Source organism: Homalodisca vitripennis, chromosome 6 (assembly GCF_021130785.1).
Source record: "Homalodisca vitripennis isolate AUS2020 chromosome 6, UT_GWSS_2.1, whole genome shotgun sequence".
In the NCBI taxonomy this organism is placed as follows: domain Eukaryota; kingdom Metazoa; phylum Arthropoda; class Insecta; order Hemiptera; family Cicadellidae; genus Homalodisca; species Homalodisca vitripennis.
Window position 1 is genome coordinate 55,670,471 of NC_060212.1, and position 22,044 is coordinate 55,692,514.

Sequence of the window (22,044 nt, forward strand, 5' to 3'; positions counted from 1 at the left end):
TGAAAGGTTTTTCGTACAACGCCCATAGAGCTGTTTGCCATAAATGTGACGGCAATTACCATTTTAAGTGTGCAGATATAAATAAGGACAATTATTCTAGATTACAATATCAATGGGCCTGTCTTGCATGTAAGGACAAGGACGTCGGCAGTTCCTGTGCAAGTTCGTTATCTGTACTATCAGATAAGATAGCGGCAAGTGTTGGGGATTGCGTAACGGGGCAGTCACGTGAGATATCGGTACCGGTCATTGACCCTACGGGCGAGATGCGAGATATCATTGAAACAGCTGTTTACTGAAATTTTAAACTTAAGAAGCGAAATAAGACAATCCAATTTGGAGATCACTAATTCTTTGAACACGTATGGCGAGTGGATAGTCGAAAACGGTAAGAAGATGGAGGAACTGAGCAAAGCAGTATTAAAAACGGCTGCAGATATCGAAGATTTACGACAAGAAAATATTAATTTACGTAAATCCAACGCTGATTTAACTGTTAAGGTAGACACATTGGAACAGGCTACCAGGGAAAATGTTGTCGAGATCTATGGCGTACCATTTAATGCAAAAGAAAATGTATTTGATATTTTTAGCAAGATTTCACAGGTGATTGGTTTCGATTTCAATAGAGACATGATAGACAACTGTTATCGTTTCGGGGCTGTGTCAGGACGCTCAGGGGCAATCGTGGTAAAATTTGTCCGTAAGCTATATATGGAGGCTTTTCTAGAGAAGAGACGACAGAAGAGAAACGTTAGTTCCCGGGACCTGGGTTACATGGCAGGCGAGTCCACACCGGTGTACGTGAACGAGAGTCTTACAAAGGCGAAGAGACTGTTGCTGAATGCGGCGCGTCAAGTGAAGGCAGATAAACATTACACTTTCCTGTGGGTGAAGAATGGGCGAATTTTTATGCGGAAGAATCAAGGGGAGCGTTATGTAATCATCAACTGTGAAGCTGACCTTCAAAGACTCATTTGACTTTATTCGTCCTGCTGTACACTGTCTATTTGTATGTTTAGTTTTAGGTTGCACTCGAAAATGCTGTTTATGTGTTATACCTCTCAAAAGTCACACTATTTGTATACTTGTTATTTATTGTTTTTGTTCTGTGTTTATTTATATGAAGCGTACATTATTTATGGTATAGTTTTTTTCTTCACTGATGATGGAAACAAGTGATGAAATTTTGAATGATAGCATGAATTCTTTAAATGAACTTAAAAGTTATTTTCGTACGTCTAAAAAAACGTTAAAAAACTGCACATATCAATGTTGAAAGTTTGAGAGCACACAGAGAATCTTTCCTTCAGTTATTCAGCGATAACATGTTTGATATTATAGTAGGTACAGAAACATTTTTAGATCCAGTTATGCAATCAGCGCCTTATATGATCGATGGGTATAATATGATAAGGTATGACAGAGAAGGAAAAGAAGGAGGTGGCATAGCTGTGTACCTTAGAAGTAATCTAAGTTATAGAATAATAGCCTCATCCGACTCTAGATATAGTAAGAAAGTAGAGTATATTGTGTTAGAAGTTACGTGTGTCTGGAAATTGTTGTTATGTGCAGTATATCGCCCCCCAAAAGCGTCTGGAATAGCCGAGCTGTTTGATATTATAGCTAATTTAATGCCCACACATGATAATTTATTAATTTTAGGTGATTTTAATACTGATCTCAGCTCTAATAGAGTTTTTGCTGATAGAACTGCATTATTGAATCATGTTGATGCTCTTAATTTAAATATCTTACCACTGAATGCAACCTACCATTTACCTAATAGCGATACGCTGTTGGACTTAATTATAGTGAATGATGTAAATAAGGTAAAAAAGCATGGTCAGTTGGCTGTTTCAGGGATTTCTTACCATGAATTGATTTACGTAGAATTAAATTTAAGAATTAAGTTAAATGTAAATAAGAACAGATTAGTTATAAGAGATTTTAAGCATGTGAATATCATTAATTTAAAAAAATGAATGTTTAAATACGAATTGGGGCAATGTGTATAGTAGTAATAATATTGATGAAATGGTAAATGTGGTTGAGGAGAGATTGTTAGAATTATTTAATACATTTGTACCTGAACGAGTTATTCGTAAGAAAAGAAAACCTTGTCCTTGGATAGATGAAGTACTGAAAGGGTTGATGACACATAGAGACTCTAAATATAAGCGTTATGTTAGAACAAAAATGTGGGGGACTGGGAAGAGTACAGACAGTTAAGAAATAGAATTAAGAGATTACAGAGAGATGCGAGGAATCGTCATTTTCGTTTGTTACTAGAGGAACAAAAGTCGAGCAAAGACATATGGAAGATTTTAAATAGTCAGGGTGCTGGTAAGGAAAAGAAACATATTTCAGACCCTATTGTTAACATCAATGACCTTAATAACTATTTTTGTGGTGTTAATAATGGTATAGACAATAACCTGATTGAATATTACAAGAGTAAGAGAGAACTAGGAGATACTCATAATAATTTTAAGTTTACTAATATTACTGTAGAATTAATTCATAGTGAGATTAAAAACATTTCCTCTAATGCAGTGGGAAATGATGGCATACCATTAAAATTCATCAAATTAGTGTATGATGAAATAAAATATGTTTTATGTTACATTTTTAACTATTCACTTAATAATAGTGTTTATCCTAGTCAGTGGAAGAGAGCATTAATTCTGCCATTACCAAAGATTGATAATCCTTTAGAATGCAAACACTACAGGTCTATAAATATTCTGTGTGTCCTAGGGAAAATTCTTGATAAGCTCGCATATAAACAGGTCAGCGAATATGTTAATGTAAATAATATCCTGTTCAAATACCAGTCTGGTTGTCGCCCTGTATACAGCACTCAAACTGCCCTGATAAGAGTAACAGATGATATCAGACGAGCCATGGATCAGAGGAAGTTAACAATATTAATGCTCTTGGACTTTAGTCGAGCTTTTGAGTGTGTCAACCATAGGCTACTATTGTCTGTACTCGAATCATATAATTTTGATGACATAGTTATTAAGTGGTTTTGCTCTTATTTAGTAAATAGAGTTCAAAGAGTTAAAACTCAAAGTGGTGTACTGTCTGAATGGAGGTGCAACCCTGTAGGGGTGCCTCAGGGGTCAACAATGTCGGCATTGTTATTTAGTTTGTACATAAATAGAATAGATGAACCTATTACTTTTTGTAAGACAATGTTATATGCTGATGACATGCAAATGTACACACACTGTCAGTTGGATGAAATTAATATTGCTGTTGACCGCCTAAACGCTGATATTACAATGTTGTATAAGTGGTGCACTGACCATGGGCTAAGCCTGAATGCAGCTAAATGCAAACCGATAATATTAGGAACACCTCGTCTTTTATCTAATGTTAACTTAAATGAGATTTTGCATGTAACAATAAATGGGTTTGCAATTAATTATGAGCATACTGTTGTTAACCTAGGTGTTAGAGTGTGTAATACGCTGTCATGGTCGGAACAAGTTAATTATATTCATAAGAGAGTATACCAAAGTTTGTATAGGCTTAAGAGGCTCTGTTTCAATCCAAATGTACATATAAAAAAAACGCTTGTATCTACCCTTATTTTTCCATATTTTGACTATTCCAATGCCGTATTTTGTGATATAAACAATGAACAACTGCAAAGGCTACAAAGAGCACAAAATGCATGTATTCGTTATATTTTCAATTTACCAATAGATGCGCATATTACTGCTTATTTTAAAGAGCTATATTGGCTAAAGATCAATGAAAGAATTGAGTACAGTGTTCTATTACAGATGTATAAAATTTTGATGTTTGAGAAACCAGACTATTTATTCCATCAATATATAATGATGAACCGTGTGCATGGTAGGGAAACAAGATTTGGTAACATTACTTTACAGTTTCCAATTCATAGAACTGTAACATATAATAAATCTTATCATGTAAGGAGTATAAGATTATTAAACAACTTGGATGACAGTATTAAATATGCTCCTAGTATTTCTTTGTTTAAAAAAAGGCTAAATAATCATTTGTTGGCTAGATATGAGTAATTACTACATCACTGCTGTAAACATAATATATGTGATTAATTAAATTAAATTTAGATTACCATGTAAATAATTGTTCTGTGTTGTTTTCTTTTCGTTGTGTATAAATTATAATTAATATTTATTAAACTCTGCATGTAAATAATTGTTCTGTGTTGTTTTTATTTTGTTTTGTATACATTATAATGAATATTTATTAAAACTCTTTATTATGCATGTTTAAATGCATGTGATTTATTAAAGTGTTTGCGGTGTCTAGGTTAGTTTGAGAGGAATAGTTATATTTATTGCATGTAATACTTGCACTTTATCTCTAATATGTATTGTTGAATGTGCAATGCTAAAAAATAAAATAAAATGAAAATAGATATATATATTTATTATTTAATATTTAGAATTTAGAATTTATAATATCACTGTGTATTGCAGGAATAACCTTGTTACAAGCATGTAATGTACAGACATGTATACAATGGAATGTAAAAATGCTTGTGTATAAGTAATACATGTTTTTCCACAACAACTGTAATAATTAATGATAAAATTGTAAAATGTTTGGGGCCTGTCCTGGCGGAAGAGTGGACCTTTGGTCTAAGCCAGGGTATCCCCCCCACCCCCCCCCCCCCCCACCCCCCCCCCCCCCCACCCCCCCCCCCCCCCACCCCCCCCCCCCCCCACCCCCCCCCCCCCCCACCCCCCCCCCCAAGGCTAGAGGCCACCCCGCTAAAGGCTACACAATACAACGGATGCTAGTACCGTTGTTTCTTTCTTCAAACACTGTTCTCTTCTAGAAGCTCAACTATTACTAGCAGTCATTGAGAGTCTCATATTTTGTGAAATCAATACTTTGTAGATGGAACAAAGCAACGTGGTAGGCTAAAAATAGGCATTATTATTTAAATTTCCACGAAAGTCACTGTCATTCTAATAGTGTTAAAAGGAGTTAATTTTTAATTATAATAGTGTGTACTTTAATTTATCAGAAGTTTCGTTTATTGGTCACTGATAGCCATTGTGATGTAAAATTACGAAAACGCCCCGGCAAACAGTAAGTATGCACGCACCAATGATATTGCTAGCGTGTCAGTGCTGTTGGAATATTAATGATTTGCTGGTTTAGAGATAGGGATGTATCAATTGGTTACGAATTGATGACAATCAGTATGTACGCACTCACAAATTTTGTTAGTGGGTCAGCGCTGTTTGAATATTAATGATGTTCCAGCTTAGAGATAGGGATTTATCAATTTTTTACGACTTGATGACAAACAATATGTATGGACGCACCAATGCTATTGATGGTGTGTCAGTGCTGTTGGAATATTAATGATGTTTCCAGCTTAGAGATAGAGATGTATCGATAAATTACGACTTGATGACAAACAGTATGTACGAACGCTCCCAATTATATTGCTAGCGTGTCAGTGCTGTTGGAATATTAATGATTTGCTGGTTTAGAGATAGGGATGTATCAATTGGTTACGAATTGATGACAATCAGTATGTACGCACTCACAAATTTTGTTAGTGGGTCAGCGCTGTTTGAATATTAATGATGTTCCAGCTTAGAGATAGGGATTTATCAATTTTTTACGACTTGACGACAAACAGTGTGTCTGTACGTACCAATGATTTTGCTAGTTTATCAGTGACATATAGAATATTAATGATGTTTCCAGGCTTATAGACAGGGATAGGGATTGGTTACGACTTGATAACAAACAGTATGTACGCACGCACCAATTATATTGCTAGTGTGTTATTGTTGTTTGAATATTAATAATGTCCCAGCTTATAGATAGGGATAGGGATTGGTTAGGACTTGATGACAAACAGTGTGTCTGAAAATGATTTTGCTAGTTTATCAGTGACATATGGAATATTAATGATGTTCCAGCTTATAGACAGGGATAGGGATTGGTTACGACTTGATAACAAACAGTATGTACGCACGCACCAATTATATTGCTAGTGTGTTATTGTTGTTTGAATATTAATAATGTCCCAGCTTATAGATAGGTATAGGGATTGGTTACGACTTGATGACAAACAGTATGTCTGTACGTACCAATGATTTTGCTAGTTTATCAGTGACATATGGAATATTAATGATGTTCCAGCTTAGAGACAGGGATAGGGATTGGTTACGACTTGATAACAAACAGTATGTACCCACGCACCAATTATATTGCTGGTGTGTTATTGTTTTTTGAATATTAATAATGTCCCAGCTTATAGATAGGGATAGGGATTGGTTAGGAGTTGATGACAAACAGTGTGTCTGGAAATGATTTTGCTAGTTTATCAGTGACATATGGAATATTAATGATGTTCCAGTTTATAGATAGGGATATGGATTCGTTACGACTTGATGACACACAGTGTGTCTGTACCCGCCAATGATTTTGCTAGTTTATCAGTGACATATGGAATATTAATGAATGATGTTCCAGCTTATAGATAGGGATAAGGGATTGGTTACGACTTGATGACAAACAGTGTGTCTGTACCCGCCACTGATTTTGCTAGTTTATCAGTGACATATGGAATATTAATGATGTTCCAGCTTATAGATAGGGATAGGGATTGGTTACGACTTAATGACAAACAGTGTGTCTGTACCCGACAAAGATTTTGCTAGTTTATCAGTGACATATGGAATATTAGTGATGTTCCAGCTTAGAGATAGGAATAGGGATTGGTTACGACTTGATAACAAACAGTGTTTCTGTACGTACCAATGATTTTCCTAGTTTATCAGTGACATATGGAATATAAATGATATTCCAGCTTATAGATAGGGATAGGGATTAGTTAGGACTTGATAACAAACAGTATGTCTGTACCCGCCAATGATTTTGCTAGTTTGTCAGTGATATATGGAATATTAATGATGTTCCAGCTTATAGATAGGGATAGGGATTGGTTACGACTTGATGACAAACAGTATGTATGCACTCTCCAATTATATTGCTAGTGTGTCATTGCTGTTTGAATATTAATAATGTCCCAGCTTATAAATAGGGATAGGGATTGGTTACGACTTGATAACAAACAGTATGTACGCACGCACCTATGATAGTGCTAGTGTGTCATTGCTGTTTGAATATTAATAATGTCCCAGCTTATAGGTTGGGATAGGGATTGGTTACGACTTGATGACAATCAGTATGTATGCACGCACCAATTATATTGCTAGTGTGTCATTGCTATTTGAGTATTAATAATGTCCCAGTTTATAGACAGGGATAGGGATTGGTTACGACTTGCTGACAATCAGTATGTATGCACGCACCAATTATATTGCTAGTGTGTCATTGCTGTTTAAATATTAATAATGTCCCAGCTTATAGATAGGGATAGGGATTGGTTACGACTTAATGACAATCAGTATGTATGCACACACCAATTATATTGCTAGTGTGTCATTGCTGTTTAAATATTAATAATATCCCAGTTTATAGATAGAGATAGGGATTGGTTACGACTTGATGACAATCAGTATGTATGCACGCACCAATTATATTGCTAGTGTGTCATTGCTGTTTGAATATTAATAATGTCCGAGCTTATAGATAGAGATAGGGATTGGTTACGACTTGATGACAATTAGTATGTATGCACGCACCAATTATATTGCTAGTGTGTCATTGCTGTTTAAATATTAATAATGTCCCAGCTTATAGATAGGGATAGGGATTGGTTACGACTTAATGACAATCAGTATGTATGCACACACCAATTATATTGCTAGTGTGTCATTGCTGTTTAAATATTAATAATGTCCCAGTTTATAGATAGGGATAGGGATTGGTTACAACTTGATGACAATCAGTATGTATGCACGCACCAATTATATTGCTAGTGTGTTATTGGTGTTTATATATTAATAATTTCCCAGCTTATAGATAGGGATAGGGATTGGTTACGACTTGATGACAATTAGTATGTATGCACGCACCAATTATATTGCTAGTGTGTCATTGCTGTTTGAATATTAATAATGTCCGAGCTTATAGATAGGGATAGCGATTGGTTACGACTGGATAACAAACAGTATATCTGTACCTGCCAATGATTTTGCTAGTTTGTCAGTGACACATGGAATATTAATGATGTTCCAGCTTATAGATAGGGATAGGGATTAGTTAGGACTTGATAACAAACAGTATGTCTGTACCTGCCAATGATTTTGCTAGTTTGTCAGTGAAACATGGAATATTAATGATGTGCTGGCTTAGAAATAGAGATGTATCGATTGATTACGACTTGACATCATGTGATTAAAATTTTTGTACACTCAAGACCAACTCATCCTGAATAATAATCCTCTTTATTTAGACAAAAATAATATTGTCTCAACTGACAGTCTACTATGACAGTTATCCGCTCTGTTGTGCTTTTTGAGGCTAAGTGAACCTTGGTTAAGTACTGGAGACGTACGCAGCGTGTTCCAGTGTGTGCTTACATTCACAGTGGTTATAAAAATGTTACGACACGGAAAATTGATTATGTTATTTAGGGGACGTGTTACTTATGCGTCAATCATAAACTTATAGCATATAAAGTATTGTAGATGACTACATTAGATTTTAGGTTATACGAGTAGATGATATTATGGGGCAGTGGTTTATACTGTGTGATTGAACTCGAAGAGATTTTATTTTAAAATATATATCGAGACATGTGGAGTATTAATAAGAATACGGTTAAGGGTTGGGATATACCCATTGGTTCCCGGTTTAGGGTATTAGGAATGACGCAAAGAACCGATGGGAATACATCTGTAGGAGTGAAAAAATTAATTATTTTTCTTGTGCTCAATTATATTGCTACATACTAATATTACCTTTTAGATTTATTTAACACAACGAGTACAAACAAAAAATTAAATATTTTTATTTTGCATCTTAATTTTACGTCTAGCCGTTTCAGTTATTATAATAAAAATATAAATTCGTATGAATAATAAAAACATAAGTATGACATAAACTATCACGATTATCTTATTTTAATATTTTGGAAAATATAATAAACAACATAAAGAAATAATACAAATAATTACTGATAACGTTAATTAAATAGTAATATATCACCTATATGACAGGACATGTTATTTATGTTGCAATCAAATCTTATCATTTTGAATATTCATGGTAACTAGGTTAGATGATGATGGTGTATTGATGAGGTGCAAATATGCAGTATTTGATTTAATTCCCAGGCATGTTATTTATGTGGCAATCGTAAACTTCTGGCATATGGCATATTGATGAAGTCCCAGGTGGGAGTTGTATATTTACATATGAAACGAGATGCGCCCTGTCTGTAGTTACACCCTGATCCACAATAATATCATTGATCTACATTACATCGAGACGGAAATTAAGTTACATTAGGATGGTTAATATAATATTTAATCGTGTTAACTTATACGTAACATTAATTCTACATTAGTTTGTACACGATACAATGTTTTATTGAATAAGTATTTACAAAAGCCTATTTATATCATGTTCAAGTAACAAATATTCTACATAAACTAACAGTTAATTGTTCAATTATGACTCTTTCCAGTTTTATATCATCAAATAGATAATTTTATTTTTAGTTTCAAGTATTTCTTCTGTACTTACGTAATACAACAAGAAATTGGGATAGTTATCAAGCTATATAAAACACGTGAAACTGACAGTATGCTGATATCAATAAATATAATTTTTACTATTTAAGAAGTATAATATCTTTCCGGAAAAAATAGTATTTTTAATACTTTATAAACTACTTTTTTGTTGTTATTATAACTATAGTATATTTTATGAATTTTTAAAACCTGCAATAGCGACTATGTTCCTTATAATATTCTCATTAATTATTTTTATTTAAACATATTTTAAATCGATAAACGCTATGTTCAATCTATGGCATACAATATTACTGTATTATTATTACACCAGTATTACTGTTCCTGTCAACAATATAGATGTCCAAGAAAATACAATCGATATTTTTGTTATAAGCATACACAATAATCGCTCCACGCCCTTTTCTTTTCTGGAAAAATAAATTTGTCAAGGGTGCATGAAAAGTAAGTACTGCATTGAACCTTGATAAAAGTACGTAATTATGTACATGCGTCAGGTTATGTAGACAATGTACTTTAAAAACATTAAAGTGTGACACAGAAGATTAGAAATATAAATAGTTAAATACTACCTTCAAATGTTATAGTTCACATGTAAAATTTGATTATCATTGTAGAACTTTTGTAATAAACAAGAAGCTAACTAATGACCAAATCGTATATATTCCCATACTGGATAGTAATTTTAGGTTGGATTTGGTTTTATTTCCCATGTCCATTCTGTTGTAAGGTAGACATCTAGGTAGTGTTGCAAATTAAATCTACTACTTTTACACAAGCAATTTAGCTGGAGAGGCGAAGTGAAACCGAGACAGGTTACCACGAAAACATCAACAAGTTCTTAAGCTCATACTTTTGTTTACAAAGACGATAGTCGAAGTGCGGTGTGGTCAAAGTCACTCGAGGAACGGATTCCAAAAGCATAACCTATCTCTTTGTGACATAGGCCCTTCAGTAAAGGATCAAAAAAATGTTAACCGATCTCTTTGTGACAAAAACCTTATATATATATATATATGTATATATAATCTTTATATTTATAAGTGAAATTACGTATGTTAGTTTCACTAAAACTATTGAACGACTACACCGATTTGTTTAATTCTGGTTTTGGAATGTTTTTACAAGTCCAATTAAGGTACAAAGGGTGAGAAGCATTGGAAAGGTTTCTCAACATGTGTAATAGTTCTGGAAAATAATTCTGAAATTTAAGATACGTAATCCAAAATTAACTGACCCTAAACAACTGTTGTCATTTTAGCTGAATTTCAGCAAAGTGGCAGAACTCTTTATTTAAATTTACAATTTTGAAAATATTGAATAGTTATAAAATGCTTGATCAGTAGTGTTATGCAGGCTGCAAAGACAAAGTAACTATTGATTCTTTATTACAAATGGTATTTAAACGGTGTTCTTAAATCCACTTTGGTGATCGAATTTGCGAATTAATTTTAAATAAGGTTATCGAAAATGGTTTTGTCCCTTAAAAATTTTACTGTAGTTAAAGGACAACAAATGGAAGGCACACTTTCCCTTTTAAATTAGAGGCAAAAATTTAAATGCTTTCACGAAGACATTTATAGACTTTTTAAAATTGTGTGAAAGAGAACCGCTGCTAGCAATTATAAGCTGTCTTTCTAGTTGGTAACAATAATAACGGAACTAATAGTGGCAATACAATAGTCGAAGGGAAAACAAGTTTAAAAGATTTTGTATGAAAGGACCTTCAAAAGTGTTCAAATGTCGCCCAGGACAATTACAGTGTAACCGGCCGTGTTCTGTGCCTGGACCCGAGACTCGGTGGCTTGAGTTCAACTGTTCTGTCTGACTGCAAACAATAGACCAACCTCGTACCTGATCTTTCTTAAGCTTTGTATATTTGACTAGTAGATGGGTTTGAGGAAGAATACTACAATCAGTATTCATTGGTTAGAGCTATTGAGTGTGAATATTGTACGCCGAAGCAGCTTTTAAACTGAAAGGGACATAATTTAAAAGTAAGCTAATTAAAATAATACATGTTAAGTTAAAAGTCCTTTGTTTGAAGATTACGATTATCTATAGAAGGATTGTGAATAAAACAGGATTCCTGGAAATATACCATCGTTCAGTGATACAAGAAATAAGTAACATTATTTTTACATCGTGTAATACATCATGGTCATGTAACATAGTTTTTGTACTATTATTATCGTAATAAAAGTGTTACTGATCATTGAACAATGCAAATGTCCGGAAAAATCCTGTTTATCCAGCTAAATTTAAAGTAATGGAAATTATTATTTTTTTTTATTATTTTTTTAAAGGAGGTAGTATTTTATAAATGTTTTATAACTGTTTTATGTATTTCAGGTTGGATAGTTAACGTTGAGTTTTGTTTTTGTTACGTGAATTTTTTAGAGTTCCTGAAGATTACATACAACGAGGTGGTTGTGACTCCTGACTTATGCGTGTCATAACACTCTGATAATATGATCTTATTATTTTAACCTAGATTGAATTGTGTGTTACGTTGGATATGCACCTAAGAAAGAGATTAGATTGCAGAACTCAAAACGTAGTGTTACACATCACTGAGAAAGATAGCAAATGTCAAGGATAGTCCTGTTGTTTTTAATCTTAATTTTCATAACTTCATTTGAAGAACCATCACGTTTTTAACTAAATCATGAATGAACTTTTGTTACGAAACGTTTCTTGGAAACGTACATTTGAATTTGTTTGACACTTTATGGTATCATTTTACTTAATTATACATTTCAAAGGATATAAACTACTAATTTATTAAATAAGCTATAACAATGAAACGAAGTTATCATTCTGTTTATTAAATTAAATAATTTGAAAGTACAAATTCACTCAATGAAAAAATCACTCTTTTATATAAAAACAACCAAATTATTATAAAACACATTCATTTTCCGGGTGCAATACCTCGACAAGATGTTTGTAAAAAAATCTACTGGGCCACTGACTTTAAATCATAAACTTACAGGACGTGAATCTTCTATATCTAATATGATTTTGAGAAATATTCTGTTATTATTATGAAAGTATCGAATTTCCTTGCGATACTTATTTAAGAAGATATAAATATTTTAAACGAGTTTAATTATTATAAAGATGAGTGATTTTAACATTTTACTATATAAATTACAATAAATAGTAAATATTTCGGAATAAATTAACTGTATTATTGATGAATAAAAGAAAGCACCGTGATGAAATTTATTTGTCTCACTTCACTGTTCAAAGTAGAAATCTCTTTTAAATCCTAATTTATTCCCCATTATGGCCATTGAATTTTCCTAGAATCATCAGCAGATAAGTCGGTGCCCCCTATCATTCAACAATACTGTAGTTATTTTTTAGTACCCCTCTGGTATACTCTAATCTGTGAGTTATCAAGTTATGCTTGAATCTAGCATGCTTGACATCCGGATTAATGTTAAATCCCATAAAGTGACATAGTGGCATAATATTTATAAACTTGTTCTCGGAGAGTCTTAACGGAACTGTGTCTCTTTCAATAAAGAAGCTTCTCTGTTGCCCTGAAACTCGAGCCGGGTAATAAAATACAATTCTGGACCTGAATACAAACATAGAATGTTATAAATAAACCTGTTAATTAAGTTTAGTCAATGTGATGTCTTCTAAGATTAATATGAATTATTTTTGTTTTAATCATAAAAGAACAGTGTTTACATTAAACTTTTCCCCTGAAGAAAAGTTTTCCTAATAGTAATGAAAATGTTAAAAAATATTTTTATTTCCGGTTGATTACATTTACAAAAGTAATTTACATTGTTAATGAGTAGTAACGTTTTAACTATAAAGTGTGAAATTAGCAATGCTTAATTGCAAGACATGCCTTGCAATGCCTCAGAAGTATCTATAATCAAGAATATATCTATGATAATTTATTTTCTTAATTTGATGTAAACTATATAAAACAAGAGTTAATTTCTCTGAATGTTGTACTCATAATGCCTTCAAGAAATATAAAGTAATGTAGCAACAGAGGCGGATTTGTTTCTCTTTTAATGTCTACTTCTGCACAGATTGGCTCTCAGGCAGACTAAGTAGAGCTGTTCAATATGCTTGGCCTCAAATGGTTACGATTTTGCAACTGAACATTGTAAATTCATTCTGTACTACAGAAAATTAAGAAAATGAACTGCAATTTTACATAACTGCAATCTCAGATTCAGGACCTTAGGAGCACATACATTATTACAGTAAGAATTCATAATATACATTAATTTGACATGACCTGATTAGGAGAAAACACACCTTTTTCTCAATAAAAAACGCAACTGAAATTAGGCAAGTGTAGTAAAGTCCTGTACCATTTCTTACTCGACAAGATGTAAATGTATCGCAGGCTTGTGCCATTACACAAAGAAGAGTATGAAAAACCTTCAATTCGGTAAAGGAATGTGACAAAATGGCTTGGAACAGATCCCAATTACTATGTAGAAGCCAAGCATATTGAACAGCACTACTTAGTCTGCCTGAGAGCCAATCTGTGCAGTACAGAGATAAAGAAAAACACTGTCAAGTATTATTCGACATTAGAACTTCGAGTCATTATGTTCTATAAAAAGTAGTTCTGGAATATTACTCAATGAATTTCTCACAAAATATTCCGGTTACTCAAAGAATAGTACGTAAACCCTACAAAAAAGTGACAGAACGGTTTGGAACAGATCCAAATTACCTTGTAGAAGCCAAGCATATTGAACAGCTCTATTTAGTCTGCCTGAGAGCCAATCTGTGCAGTACAGAGATAAAGAAAAACATTGCCAAGTATTAGTCGACATTAGAACTTCGAGTCATTATGTTCTATAAAAAGTAGTTCTTGAATATTACTCAATGAATTTCTCACAAAATATTCCGGTTACTCAAAGAATAGTACGTAAACCCTACAACAAAGTGATAGAACGGTTTGGAGCAGATCCAAATTACCTTGTAGTAGCCAAGCATATTGAACAGCTCTACTTAGCTCTGCCTGAGTGCCAAGTTGTGCAGTAAGTTGACTACAAAGTAGACAGCCAAGTGTAAAATCAAAGACATCAAATATTTAAGTTCTAATGTTCTATAAAAAGTTCTTATTTTTATTTTAGTGGGCTATTTTTCAAAAAACAAAAATAGTTCTTCTTATTTATAATACTTTATAAGTTCATTAAATGCATTCCTTTCGCCAAACATGAACAATTTTACCTCGAATAAAATAAATGTAATCTAAAAACACAACTTATGGAATTTTTCTCTTTTAAATTGTCACATTTTTTAAAGTAATTCATGCTTTAAGTAAAACCTAAAATTGGTAATATAATAAACGTAGTACCTTTAGTTATTGATGGAGCTTTTTAAATCAGTTCTGTAAATGAAAACTCTTTTTGATGGTGTTAAAACTGAAACTTATTTTACACCATAGTCTCTTATTCATCGATACTTCAATTTTATATTTAACTAGGAAATAACGTAGGCTCGATACATGTAAGTTTCGTGCTAAATAAAAGTGATGTAATAAGCATATACTTTTTAAATACCGTTTTTAGCACTTCTGACACAAGTTATGGTCACTGAAAGACTCAGATATTCCAATCCATTTCATGTTAATTGGATTATAAGTTTGAAGACTATAGTTTAGGGCTTGGAGACCTAAAGTCGGACAGTGAACCAGGTTTTATAAGTATTAATGGAATATCTCGGATCCCTCGCCACATTCCACGATATTAGACAGAATAGCTCCTAGATTCAGTAACACTAGAATTAGGCCAGTTTACAGATTTTAAACTTCTACACACTAGAATCAATCTTAGTGAAAACATGTAAGATGTAATACGATGTAGTTCCAAGATGGCTGTTCAGAATTTGCACATGTGCGAGCACATGAGATCGACATAATTATAAATATGTCCGATTTGCCTTGTTCCCATGATCAAGAAAATATATACATACATAGGACTTAAAAGGCTATTTCGATTTAAGAGCGTCTACTTAAGGCCATACTTTCAGATATAATATATTTACAGTGTTTTAGTTGAGTTTATATTGTTGCATGGATCAAGAAAATGTGTACTAACCTATTCCAAAATATATTGTTACAATGTCTGAGAAGCCTAATTGAGTAGAAAAACATATATTTTTAGCTATTGTATTATTCTTCAGGTATAAGTAGTAAAGTGACAAATCCTAACATCCGGTCTGCCTCACCATTCAAAAGAACCCCATTGGTGCTAATTTCGTCCACTGCACGTCAAACGACTTTCGAAATGCGGACAATACATTGTATATTATACAGACAAAAATGTACGGCCTAATGTACAATAATATACGCAAATTAGTTTAATCCTGTAAATGAACACACATGTATACTTTGCACCCAACTTGCTTACTAGAAAACTAATTTGAGTAAACCTGATACAATATCATGTATTTAAATGTTTACAATTCCCAGTTCACTACGATCGTATTTCCTTATTTCAGTTTAGGGATTACATCTGATTAGTATCTTAGTCTCTATTATTCCAAATTGTGTTTGCTTGCTTCTGGAAATATAACCTCAGAAGGAGTGACCCTCTCCGCAATGTTCGGTGTTTTCCACACAACACTGCACATTGGGTACATTTGCAATGGTCACGGACTCGCAGCGCTATATCGTGGTTCTAAAATTCCAATCACGTTTTTGTTGAATTACGTTAATGACCGTTCTCTCTATTTTTTCAGCTTCTGTAAATACGTCATCACACAATTTTAAAGGAAACCCAGTTTTTAATAGTATAAGAGCTTCATAACAATGTTTATTTAGATCCCGAAGTATCCAGAATATAATAGATAATTTAAATTCCTCACTGCCGCCATCTATAGACAAAGTTAAGTATATTTCTGTAGTTGCTATTAGCTGTAATTTGCAACAGCTTGGCACTTATTCATAAATATTCTATTACACTGCGGACGTTGACTTTATTATATAACTATTGCAAATTTACAGGCCATGTTTATGGTAAATACACATTTTTTAACGGTTCTTTCACAAGTTTTAATAGGCAGTAGTTTTTTATAATCATGTTTATATTTGAGTAATTTACACTCTAAATTTGGTCTAAATCTCTCAAATGGGTTTTGTGTTATCTAGTAATCAACATGCAAACAACTTTACAAGAGTTTTTGCAATTTATAGAATTGATATCTTTAAAACTACTCAACCCAATCTTGTAACCGAAAATATATGTGAGATCAGAAAGAGTAAAGTTATAGACTTCCAAACTATAAAGAATCGAGATTAAAATACACGACTTCCAAAAAGAAAGTTTGTTTTCCGTTTCTTAAAATTAATGTTATATCGGCGCCAAGTTTCCACACGAAGCCTGTTCAGTTCTTTGTCTTTCAAGGGAAACGAGATTTTATCGAATTGTTTATACACTCTGTTAAACATTCTTGTAAAATATTTTGTCATTTATTCTGTCTATTAATTGTTTTTCAATCCAATTTTATCTTTATTTAACGTTCTCGCAAGTTTACAAACCATTTTCATATTTTGTATATATATACAATAAACTTCTATATTAATTATTTTTTTACTATAGGATGTACAAACAATTACACCCCAGAGATAATTAAACTACTGTAAGAGCTCCATAACGAGACCAATGCCAAATATTTAAATTTTCCTGTCAATAAGTAAATTTAATACGTAAATTTAGTAAGATACGTTTTCATATAATTCTACAATTCTTACTTCTTAAAAAAGAGTACTATTGTAATTATACTGTTTTAAACTCTTAATCTCAAATTTCCGAGTTATGAATTATAAAAGATAAAAAGGACCAAATAACGGTTACTTTTTTTGTTCTTACTGACGTCAATCTGGTAGTTATTATTTTGTAGATTGTCTGCTTTATATGGCTAAGTGAAGAAATTAAAAAGCAAAATTTGATTGTAACTACCGATGTTTAAACTCCACAAGTTAGTTCATGATTAATGATCAAACTCGGATATTTATACTTTCAATCCGATAGTAGGTATTTACCGAATATATAATATTAAACCATTTGTATTCGTACATAAATCTATACATACTCGTCATTGGTATAAATTACTGTAGATATTAAATGTACGAGCTCTTAAACAAATATTAAATTTGAACATATTATTTTTAAAATAAGCTCAGCAAAATCAACTTTTATCAACATTATACATTCGTTTTATCTATTACTGTAGATAGTAAAACGTTTTAAGCTTAGCACAATAGCGTAAGAACGATCTTTACTTCCTCAGTTAGGCTAATAGTGAATTGAATATTTAATAGATGAATAGAAAACTTCGTTATCAGTAAACTTCAATCTTGGAAAGGCATTCCATATTCAGTAAGACGGTAGCTATCTCCATATACTGTACTATAATATAAAAATGGTTATTTTTTAAAAAATTGTGATAATTTATATTAAAATATTTAATAAGTTCAGAAATATGTATTGTAAAAGGTGTGTGCAGTTTGAAAATAAAGGTCTACACAACGGAAGCATTGTAGATTGACTCACAATTCGAAATGTCTGTTCTTTCCCTAAATGAAATAGGAGTGTCAATAGAATTTCCCCGAAATATAATACCGTATTTTAAATAGGAATAAATATATATTTGTAAATGTGTATTAATGTTATTCCATTAGCTGTGTAATAGCAAAAAAATATGAACTTAATCTTTCCGTGAGGCCATTTACATGTCCTTTTCAGTAATTTAAACGTAGAATAATTTTCATTGTACCATTAGAAAGTAAAGTGAAATTTTTGCCCGGCCGGAACTGGTGGAATACGCCTCGTTAGAGGAAACCAAGAATAGATCCTTGGGGTACTCCATTGTGTGTCGGTACAGTCTGAATTTGTAGTCTTCTCGGAAGGCAAACAGTTTACCGCCCGAGTCTATTGTCTAGGTAGGGGTCAATGAGGTAGCGGGGTAGGCCTCGCACTCGGTTAAGGTCTAGTTTGTTTGGAAAGGTTTTGTAATTTACAAGACTCAAAGCCTTTGTAATGTTCGCAAAATCCCACAGACATTCAGTCTATTGTTCAGTTCAGTCAGCACTTTCTCGTGTTTGTTATAGAGCTTTCTCCAAAACAACTTCATGGTTTAAGTTCTACATCGGATCTTCAAAACTATAGGCTACATATGCTGATTGTACTAAAATAATATAACGGAAACTATGAATGTATATAAATAAAATAACAATATCCCAAAAGGTAAGAATACTTGATAACATTAAAGGGAAGCAATTAAAAAATCATTCGTATTAATGAAATAGTATTCATTCCGGTTGTGGTGTACACATTTTTCACGATTAAAGAAATGCAAAACTGGATTCCGGCCTACGTTACCTCTATTCTGTAGAGACATTTGGCTAAATAGCATGCCAAATTAGATATTCCTGTTTTAAAATAAAACTGCATGTTTCACGTTTATTAGGACCTCGTTTCATGTTTGATTTTCTACTTCATGGCCAGATTAAAGTGCGTATGCTTTGATATTTTTACAAGGAAATATTGTAATTTAATCAATGAATACTGTATCTCACCACCTCTTAATACATGCATAAAAGTGCAAAATCCACCTACTCTCTTCCGTTCTGCATCTAATATAAGTAACTGACGTCTACAGCATTCCAATAACAGCAGAATCTAGAGTCAGTTTGTAGAGATAGTAGGGCGGTTGTACAGGGTGCGCTACGCAGCATGTAGTAACGTGGAATTGTTTGTGCAACTAACTTTTTCATCTTATTGATTCATTATTTTCACGTTTATTTTGAGATAATTCATGTAGAATCTGTTTATTGTTAATGGTTAAGTAACAGTAAATGTGTATCATACATTTATTTTGTCTTGAATTTCAAACCGTTCTTGATAATAATAAATGCACAAATTTATAAAGAAATGTTTTACACCCTTATAAAAAGAATTTGATTTGATTAATATGGTTTAATTGGAGCACAAAGGCATAACTATTTAAATTAGTTACCTAACACTTTTTATTTAAATTATTACACTTTGATACCTAATAAAACAATGTTTATACCTTGTGTAATAATTAATCCTTGCGCTCCTATAAATAGTATCATAAGAATATTAGGCTCTATCAATTATTAATAATTAACTCACTCTAGTTATTATTGGGATAAATTCCGCTTTTCATCCCTTCTTTTTATGAAATTGAATTGGTAATTATATTATTTAAACGTTCTCTAGTTAACTAATAGTGTTTAAGCTTCTAATTAACGTAGAAAAAATGATACCCTAATGTTTAGAATATAAAATTTACTTAAATTATAAATGAATAAATAATAAGTTATTACGCGCGCTTCTCTCTGTCTCCTTTTCAGTTTCCATATAATATGTTCCCTTTCGGAATGCTCCCGTAAAATTAAAACTAGATCATGTGGAGACTGTAAAGTGTTGTAGCGTAGATTAATCAGTGAGTAGTTATTTTTGTATTCTTTATAAAACCTGTTTTGCTTTCAGGGATTAATAATATCCAACAAAAGGGTTCGGGTCCAAGTCTTACTACACTACCAAGAATATTTCTTTTAACATGGGAGATATTTCTAAACATAATTTATTTTATAATATGTAAATTACCAAATTTTAAACAGAATGTCAAGTTTTTAACCAACCTAGCTGCCATAATCACTAATCCAAAGCTCTTGGTAAATACTCGGATGGACTCGGCAACATTCGGCTCCGTCTCACCTTCCCCTCCACACGTACAACCCCCACCCTCAGACGCCAGTACTTATAGACGTAGTGCTCGTGCGCTGTTACTGCTTCGCTGTGCGCTCTAGTGTAGACATACGCGGTCCGCTCTTCTGCTTTTAACAAAGTTTAGAACTTCTTTATACCTCGTCATGGAAAATAAACAAAGACAAGTAAGTTACCATATGTGTTTCTCAAATTATTTAATATGCACGAAAAAAAGGTTTTTAAAATATGTTTTTAATATTTGTTTTACGTTTACTAGTGTACTGTTTTGATTCTATAATTTATACTTATTGAAAGCATTACAGTTGTTTTATAACATATTCCGCTGTAAAATAATTATAATTTATTTACCATCAGTTATACACAATGTTACATTATAACAACACATGCAATAATAAAAAATATATGAGTAAAGTAATTACAAAAGAAGTGGACAAGATGATATTATATGCTTACATAGTTTCTAGAATATACTTAATTTTTACTTAAATATAATAATTTACTCTAAACTGTCATATAACATGTAGTACGAGTAATAACGTTTAAATCAGAACTGCCAACAACTAATAATAAGCGAATCAATAAGAACTTTAGTTACAAGAAATATCTAAACCCCAGTCTAAAGTCTGTGCAAAAGGTAAAATATGTTCATATTGATCAGTTCGTTTTTAACACTTTACAAACTTACTTTTAAAATTCCCCATTCCTAGACGATCTGCCCTAATTCTCCATATTTTGCTTATAGTTTTCTTTGCTCAGGAAAAGTTGCTAAATTCCTATTGTACTAAAACAATTATAAATAAAAAGTATGAAATATCTTTACTGAGATATAAAAGAACGAGATTCTGAATAAAATTGTGTTTTTTTTATTTCAAATAAAAACTATGTTTAGACATTGTATTTTTGAATAACTATAGAAGTGTTTGAAGAAGAAAAAATGCCACAATTTCCTAATTCACAAACAAGTAGACCTATAATAATATAAACATTTTCTAAATACAAAAGATTAGTCACAATAATACTGCACTATAATAGGATAAAAATAGGCAATACTGTACAATATCAGTTATTAACGTGTTCTGTAAATCAAATGTGGTATTATATAGTACCCATTTTAGGCCATAAATAAATTAAAATTCATTATTGCTATAAAACAGTTTCTTCATTAGTAAGAGCCAATTTCAATACTTTAATACGGCGTTAGTATGAGTAACTTTCCATGATCAATTAAACTAATTACTGGTATTACAATATTCAAGAAAATAACGTCATATTAGCTAAATAATCCAAGACCTATAAGTTTGTTATAAATATTGTCTAAATTCATAGAAAAATTATAATAAATTGATCAACTTTTTGATAGAATACACATTTTTTGTCCTTTTAAGTTTGGTTTTAGGAAAGGAAAACAACCCGAACAAATAATATTAGCAATCTATAGAGAAATCATCTGAAGCTTAAATAATAGTGAAAAATGTACAGGTATAATTATTTATTTTAAATAATTTTTGTTATTGTATACCACAAAACTGTATCAACAAAATTAAAACTGTCATGAAGAATAGAAAACGCCCATAATTGGATTAGAAGCTTTT

General features: G+C 32.1%; 1 protein-coding gene across 1 annotated transcript in view; it reads left to right on the forward strand.

Moving 5' to 3' along the window:
* The first annotated feature begins 633 nt into the window (after nucleotides 1-633).
* The window catches only part of LOC124365383 (protein IMPACT-B-like), a 32,011-nt gene continuing 10,600 nt past the window's right edge, over nucleotides 634-22,044 (forward strand). The window contains exon 1 of the mRNA XM_046821360.1: nucleotides 634-939. Coding sequence (XP_046677316.1) covers nucleotides 634-939 — 306 coding nt within the window. The remainder of the gene's footprint in view (nucleotides 940-22,044) is intronic.